The 8206-nt window shown below is 42.6% G+C and overlaps 1 protein-coding gene across 1 annotated transcript; it reads left to right on the top strand.

Annotated features, from left to right (window-relative positions):
- The first annotated feature begins 6271 nt into the window (after nt 1-6271).
- LOC113355776 (NADP-dependent alkenal double bond reductase P2-like) lies at nt 6272-8206 on the top strand. Its single transcript, XM_026598722.1, has 5 exons — nt 6272-6604; nt 6693-6882; nt 7047-7213; nt 7295-7377; nt 7462-8206. Exons 1-5 carry the CDS (start codon nt 6542-6544, stop codon nt 7844-7846), a joined length of 888 nt encoding a protein of 295 aa, XP_026454507.1. The 5' UTR covers nt 6272-6541; the 3' UTR covers nt 7847-8206.

Genomic DNA, 8206 nt, shown 5'->3' with positions numbered 1-8206 from the left:
GATGTTTGTATGTGTTCATTGTTAGTTCAGTTAGTTATGATCATGTTAATTGTTCTTGTAAGTGCTTAAATGTCATAGGACTGATAATATCTACTTGAGTGAATGCATCTGTGATCAGTTGTGCTGTAAGAAGACAACTGATTCTGGGGGTGAAAGAATGATGGTAGCTAAGAATTCAGTCCATTTGAAGGACTGTGTTTAACTGTCTTAGGGTGATAGATAGCTTCTTGAACAACAAGCCTGTGATCAGCTGTGCTGTAAAAAGACAGCTGATGCTAGGGGCAAGTGAGTAAAGATTAGCCAAGAAAATCATCCATTATAAACCTCCCTGTAATGAAACAAGAACAATGACTTGAGTAGGTACTGCCTTAGTTTAGCTCCATGTTTAACCATCTTCCCCTGCCTTAGGCTAACTGCCTTTGTGTCATTTTGTTTTGCCTTTGTGTTCTGTTTTATTGCTGTTTAGTTTTTCCATTGTTTTTGCCCTGTATTGCTTGTGTTTGCTGTTTTCTTGCCATTCCTTGTGCATTCTGTCACTGCTGTTGTGCACTTGCCTTGCTGCATTGCACTGCTGCCTTATGTTATTTGCTTCCCTTCCTGCCCTGCAACTCTCCTGTTTTGCTTTCCTTTCCATTGCTTGTGCATTCTGTTGCAGCTACTACTTGTGCTGCACTTGTTCTGCTGCCAAGCTGCTGCTGTAGCTGCTGTTGCTTGTTCTGCTGCAGTTGCTGTTGGCCTTGCTGTGCAGCTCTTGCTCCTGCTGCTGCCCTGCCACTCCTGCTGCTGCCAAGCCAAGTCCAGCTCCTGCAGCCAACTGAGTCCAAAATCCAACTGAGCTCAAAGCTCAGCTCATTCCAAAAAGACTAAGGCCCAATCCACAGTTACCAAGCCCAGGTTTGAACTAAAAGTTGAAGCCCAACTCATTAAAAATCAAAGCCCAATTCAACCAACTTGTGGGCTTATTCCATAAGCCTAAACTCAAAAGCCCAAGACCAAACCAATTGAGTCCAAGGCTCAGTTTACCTCACAGGCCCAAGACCTAAAGCATTTTATTGTTAAAAAAAAAACCCATTAAGCCCAAATCACTCAAAAGGGTATTCAAAACCCAACAACAATTTAGGAACCCAATTAGCTAAAACACTTCCAAAACACACCCGATCTCTGTGGATCGACCCGTACTTGCACGAGCTACAACTGACGACCGTGCACTTGCGGTATTACTGTAGGCCCGTTTTTATCACGTTCATTTACACACCTTTCCGGACCTACCAGCGAGCAACATCAGCTCGAGACGCTGCTAGGGCTTTACTAAGAGCACCAACCTCAGCCCTAACATTATCTCTTTCCTCGGAAAGATGCAGCATGCTATCCCTAACCCCGGGGCCTTAGAAATAACGAGCCTGTTGTAACTCTCCTTCCAAAAAGCGCACTCTAGACTCTAAGTCCGAAGCATGTCCTCAAGCATCACGCAGGTTGTCACGCGTGCATAGCAGCGTATCATTAAACAGACGACAGTCATGAATGTACTTATTTTGCATATCAACCATCAGTGTTCGCTTTTCACGCCACTCAGATTCTAAGGCGTTGTGCTCATCAGCACGAGCATTCCACTTTACGGCTTCGCTCTTCAACTTACCCACCAACTCTGCAATGCGGGATTTCTGTCGTTCCCTTTTTTCTGAAGCCATATGAGCTCGGGGACTCCACCCACTGAAGATAGGGTGGGGATACTGAGACAGAACACCAAAGTACAAATAGGGAATCACGAGGAGTAAAAGACCAATAAAAAATACGAACCTGTGAGGGACGATACATTTCTGCGAGATTGCTCTAATTCGTTGCGGACTATAACAAGTTCCGAACGGAGACTCTCCTCGGCATTATCCAGCCGCTCATTTTCCTTCAGGCGACCCTTCAGTTCACTTATTTCCATCTCGGCCGCAGATAGTTCTTCTTCTCTATGACGAAGCTTAGCCTCCAACTTTAAAGACTTTGCTTTAAAGAATTGGTATAGAACATGGTTACAATGTTCGCTCCTCATCATCTATGTCACAAACGACAAACATTATTATACCCAAGGGATCGGATATCGCGAATGATAGAATGTTCGTATATCATGAGGGAATCAGTACAAGGATTTACCTCTAAGACACACTGCTGGGGAAAACCGTATTGGTACCCATCAGCTATGGTAATCATATCAGCAAAAGAGGAGGGAGGGTCAACCACTAGGTTAGCTTCTGAAGCTCTCAGATTCTTCTCCCACATCTCAGCAACGCGGACTTCAGAAGACACTTGCATCATCTGACGAGTATAAGCGTCAGAATTCTTCTCACCAGGGACCACTGGGGCAGGGTTGGGGACGAACATCAAATTTTTCTTCTTAAGCCAAGCCAAAATGGCATCTTCGCCTTCAGGCATTAGCGAGTAAGGGAAATCCTCTGAAGGAGATTCAACCGCAGACTTCCCTTTGGTTGTTCTCCCCTCACTCGCGCAAGTCTCGACATCACCAGCCTCAGTATGACCACCGGCGTTTTCAGCCTGCTGACCGGTGGCATCTTCTTTACCAATATCCCCAAGCACATCCCAATCATCATTTGGGGAAAGCAATGAGAAGTCTTCGGCAAGACCCATGGCAGCATTCACATCAAAGGATTCCCCCGCGGAATATATCCTACCAAAAAAAAAGTCAGGGGAAATAACGGGCAGAGTACCCACACCAACAATATTATCAACAACTGGGGCAGATCCACCCCCGACAGTACCACCAACGGTAATATTACCCTCAGACTCACCATCACCACCCGCGCCAATTTCCTCTTCACCATCACCACCCGCGACAACTTCTTCTTCACCATTACCACCTTCGTCATCAGGGTGAGAAGTATCGGTACGCTCTTCTCCATCAGACATTTCTTCATCCTCAGCATACCCTTCGTTTACAGGATTCGTAACTCCTCATAAACCTCAGCCTCACCGGTAACCACAGTAGAAGATTGTTTGGGTCCAAGTTTTTCTTCTTCGACACCTACAAACCAGTACACATCCCCACGAAGGCTCATTTTTTCCCTCACTTCAAAAATGAAAATTATTTCAAGCAAGGAAAAAGGGGCAAATAGAATAGAGAATATAAGAAGAAACTATACCTTGGAAGCAGCAGCACTCTTCGGTGGATGGGTAGCACCAGAACCCTCCTCCTCATCTCCATCAACGACATCAAGAGCGTAAGGAAAATTCATGCCCGCGAAATTCAGACGCCAAAGACAGAAATCTCCATAACGAGCAGGAGGAGTTTCACGAGGATTGTTGTTTTCAGAAGGACGCCAACCGCGCGGACCAGGAATCCAACCATAAGCCCAATGACCAACTACCTCAATAACAGTAGCATGACATTCATAATCATGGTCACGCTTAATCCTTTCACGAGCAGGAAAGAGTTTCCGTTTAGCAGATCCCTCATTAGAAGGAACATACTTTAGCTTGGCATCACTCACCTCACTCAAAAGACGAATTTCACCACGAGGAGCAGCAATATTACGAAGACTAACACTCCACGGATTACGGTTTCTACTGTTGACATAATCCCCAAAAGAACTGTTAAAATTCTGAGGAGTGTACCACTCTCTCTCAGCAGGATTTGGAACATAGCAGGTCATCATAGTCTCTCCCTTGCTTCGCAGGTAACATTCCTTCAGTGAACGAAGATAATTCCCAGATATTTGTGACACGGAACGATTATGAGTGTTTGTGGAAGAGCCTTCGCGACTAGCCAACACGTCATAATAAAAGGAGTCACCCGACTTATATAGGGGCAACATGAGACCCGCCTCGAAGGCTCCAACCGTAGTCAATAGATGAAACTCGTCAAACTGATACTTAACAAGGAGATCGTAAGTGATATCATCGTCAGGGGCGTAAAAGCGAACCTCAAAAGCTAGAAGCTCATGTTTTTCCTTGAACATCTCAAGATCAATATGCTTGAAAGTGACCTTATTCTTACCAACTGAAATGTTGCGTATCACGGGGACAGTTTGTTCTTCGTCTGCGGAATCAGAAGTAGGACTCAATTCCGAAGCTTTCCTTTTAGAAGGAAGATTTTTAGATGGATCAGCTCTCGACATAGTACCCTTAGAGTACTTCCCTTTGAAAGAAACCGTGGGAGGAGGCGGCAAAGATTTCTGCGGAGGCACTGAAGGAGGAGCCATAGAACGAAGGGGCGGAACATCCAATGTTTCATTACGAGGAGGAGGAGCCCGCGTGCTCCTAGATTCATCACGAGGGGGAGCCTGCGTACTCCTAGAATCTTCACGAGGACGAGAAGGGGCACGGTTAACAGCATACCTAGACCCAAAAGGACCCTTCGGCACATCCCCTTTCTTAGTAGGCACAACCTTCTCACCAGAGGAAGATGAAACCCTATGACCCCGAGGATCCGATTGCGAAGACTTGTAAGGACCTTCCCCAAGTGGAGATCTGTCAGAATCTCGACGCGGAGGGGATCTTGGGGACTAGACGGCGGGGTTTGGTAAGGAGCCCGCGGACGATCAGACATATCTACAAGGAAACACAAAAACAGTTTAGAGAAGAATACGAGGAGATCACTAAAGATCAAAAAACCCATAATTGATGGTTCATCTGGATAAAAATTAAAAACCCTAAGAACTAAAAATAACCAGAAATACTCCATCAAACTCCAGGGATAATACTTAGATACAGACTCACAGACTTTGTAACAAAGAACAGGGGCAAGCATATATGCTTCGACATGTGTGTTCTTCATCACAAAGCCAAGAATACAGCAGCAGGAAACAAACGGGTAGATACATAGATAAATCAATGATGAGCAGCTAATGAAAAACCCCATACATGTATAGAAGAGGACGACAAGCACCAACCACCGTCGAAGAAAGGAGGATCGGAGATATCAAAATCTAGTTGTCTGCGATACAGGGGCAACAACAGTCGAGAGCAAAAGAGACAAAAAATTGAATGCTGTTATCTTCCTCACAAGAATGACGATAATAAATGACAAAAGAACAAGAAGAGGATGAACACTGACAAGAAGAGGATAAAAGTTTTTTCACATTCTCTTTCCTATTTATAAAGCCAGAGAAGACAATAACTGTCCCTCGTACCAAGGAGAAGTTATGGGGAAAGTTAATGAAAAGTGGGAAACGTGCCCGTATTTATAGGGGAAGTTATTTCAGGAGAGATAAAACGTGTAGGGAGACCTTTCTTCTTCTAAATTGCAAAATTCGCCCAAGTCAGAAGAAGAGGGGCAAATTGTATGTACACCTTTCATCATCCACCACGTGTACAGAAAGAGACACGTGGAAGGCATGCAAAACAAGATATCAAAACATAATAACAAGCATCTCATCAGAAGTTGCCACCGGTCAGCATATCTGACGGTCAGGGACAGAAGATCACAGAGATATGATGTCTTAGAGGAGCACCAGATAATACCCATTGGGTGTTAATACACCCAATCCCGAGGAAGATCCCAGATCAACGGCTGAGAGGAAGTTTGACTGACACAGATGTGACCAGACAAAGAGACACTTGTCTGACACGAGCAGACATCCATCTACCCGCATTAAATACCAAAGAGATATACACGTGTCAATCATCTCGTGGAAGAGGCGAGGATAACCCTTCGTATTCAAGCTTAGGCCGCAGCATACGCCGAAGACCTCTGCGTAATGGGCACAAAGCATAAGAAGATAAGATTACAACGGCACCTCAGAAGTGGGACCCACGTTCCAACCCTATAAATACCCCTCTCCACTAAGAGAGAAGGGGTCGACCAATCCAGAGTAATGATAGGAGAATATAGGAGAGAGAAATAGGAAGAGTAAGTAATCCCCCTACTTCCGCAGACCTATGTATACTCTAAAGTCATTCGACTATCTTTGTAATCATTCAATACATAGTGAAACACCAGTCCCGTGGATGTAGGCCTTAGTGCCGAACCACGTAAATCTTTGTCTTATTTACATTTCATCACTTTACATTCAGCATTGAACTTCATGTGCTTTACATTTATACTTGATTCTTTGTTTATTCGTTTATACGAACATTATTTATGATAATATTCGACTAGACAATGACAAGCTCGAAGGCTTTGAGTCGATGAATCGATATAACCATCCCCTTTACACATTCGACGTACAATTTTAGAATTAGAATGTTATGCGAATATTGTTTGTGAACACGTGGATGGCTTCGTGATTTATGTGTTCACATTTCTCTTGCTCTATAAAATTCCTCATGCAAAGGTGTACTTAGGTCTTGTTATCTGATAAGAGAAGAGAAAAAAGAAGGAAAGAAAAAAGGTTAACAGAAATAAAAAGAGGGAGTGAGAGTGATGGAAGTAAAAAACAGATATGTGACAGTGAAGAATCAGTTAGAGAGAGATGCAGAACCAAAGGAGTCGGATTTTGAGTTCAAGAATACTACCATTTCACTTGCATTATAAAACAACGGCGAAGTTATAGTTCAGAATCTCTACGTATCCATTGATCCTTACCAAATTAATAGAATGAAGAAACAAAGTTCTTCTCATAAAGCCATTAAATCATCTTCTGCTCTTTCTCCCGGCCAAGTATCTAAACTCATTTTTGATATTTTCTTCTTCTTTATGCTTTGTTATTAAATCTAAAAGTTGGTTGATTCTTAAGTGCATGATGCAGGTAATTGATGCTTATGGTGTTGGGAGAGTTGTGGCATCTACAAACTCAAAGTTTGAAAAACATGATTTAGTTGCAGGATTTCTAGGGTGGGAAGAGTACAGCTTAATACAAGGAGAATTCAAGCTAAGTTTTCTAAGGAAGTTAGAAACCTCAACTGATCTCCCTTTGTCTCACCAAGTTGGAGTTTTAGGTACTTCAATCACTAGCCAATTTTCGTCTAACGTAAAAACTAACCATTCATTTCTAGTCCACATTATAGGCCTCTAAGATGCCAAGTCAAAAACAACTAGCACCTATTTTCTTAAACTGAATTATTATTGTGTTTGACAAATGCTGTTAAAATGCTTGTTGCAGGGTTAAGTGGGTTAACAGCTTATGGCGGGTTCTACAATGTTGGTAGGCCTAAAAAAGGAGACAAAGTTTTTGTTTCTGCAGCTTCTGGATCAGTAGGAAATCTGGTGGGACAATATGCCAAATTATCCGGTTGCTATGTCGTTGGCTCTGCCGGAAACAAGCAAAAGGTAATTGTTGCCATCTGCCTGCACAATTTGAAGTCCATGCATTATGGCTGTACAATGTTTGACATCGGTTTAATTTTGCAGGTAGAAATGCTTAAAGACAAACTTGGTTTTGATGATGCATTCAACTATAAGGATGAGTCTGATCTTACCTCAACGCTTCAAAGGTTGCAATTCTTAAGCATTTCCAGTTTGTCCTTGAATTTTAAAACGAGTAATGAATGCCCTTGTTTTGAACTTGTTTCCGATAGGTACTTCCCGGATGGCATAGACATATACTTTGATAACGTAGGTTCAAAGATGTTAGAAGCTGCCATTGCTAACATGAACCCGTTCGGTAGAGTGGTTGCATGTGGTGCTGTGTCTGAATACGCCTACGAAACAAACCGAGCTTCACCAAATATGATAGATGTAATATACAGGCGCCTATCTATTCAAGGATTCATAACTCCTGATTACATGAAGGATTATGCTGAATTCGCATCAATTACATCTGATTACATTCGCAGTGCTAAACTACATGTCTTGGAGGATATCTCAATTGGTCTTGAGAGTATTCCCTCTGCTTTTGTCGGAATCCTTCGTGGTGATAACATTGGAAAAAAGATGGTTCAAATCGTTGAAAGAATAGAATGAAATAAGAAAATGTATTGATCGGCTCATCGTTCAGCAAACAGCTACCAAGCAATGTCCTAGAATGTTGTTGCATACGTTCTTCATGTTGGAGTGAGTTTTTTTCCTGTGAAATTTTCAGAATTTTCGCTGTACCGGAATTGGTTGCTCAAATAATACAAGGGACATCCTATGTTGTTTTAAGGATGCATTCTTTTCCTTAGTGTTGACCCGGACATACATTTGTGAGATAGCTTTAGCTCGTATTTTAAACAGTGTAATATACATGTCTTTCCCTTATTGTTAAAACAATTAAAGATAGGATATTTATCATTGTTAGCTTACGCCACTTCGTCGTGGTATATTAAGGAAACCTTTATTGCC

The sequence above is a fragment of the Papaver somniferum genome, chromosome 3 (genome assembly GCF_003573695.1).
Source record: "Papaver somniferum cultivar HN1 chromosome 3, ASM357369v1, whole genome shotgun sequence".
In the NCBI taxonomy this organism is placed as follows: Eukaryota; Viridiplantae; Streptophyta; class Magnoliopsida; order Ranunculales; family Papaveraceae; genus Papaver; species Papaver somniferum.
The sequence above is the reverse complement of the archived record's forward strand: the minus strand, read 5'-3'. Positions and strand labels throughout refer to the sequence as shown.

Excerpts from the sequence above, each read along its gene's own strand:
- LOC113355776 (XM_026598722.1), top strand. The coding sequence starts at position 6,542 with ATGAAGAAACAAAGTTCTTCTCATAAAGCCATTAAATCATCTTCTGCT. Across the intron at positions 6,605-6,692 it reads CTGCTCTTTCTCCCGGCCAA|GTAATTGATGCTTATGGTGT; the intron begins GTATCTAAACTC and ends TGCATGATGCAG. Across the intron at positions 7,214-7,294 it reads CTGCCGGAAACAAGCAAAAG|GTAGAAATGCTTAAAGACAA; the intron begins GTAATTGTTGCC and ends TTAATTTTGCAG.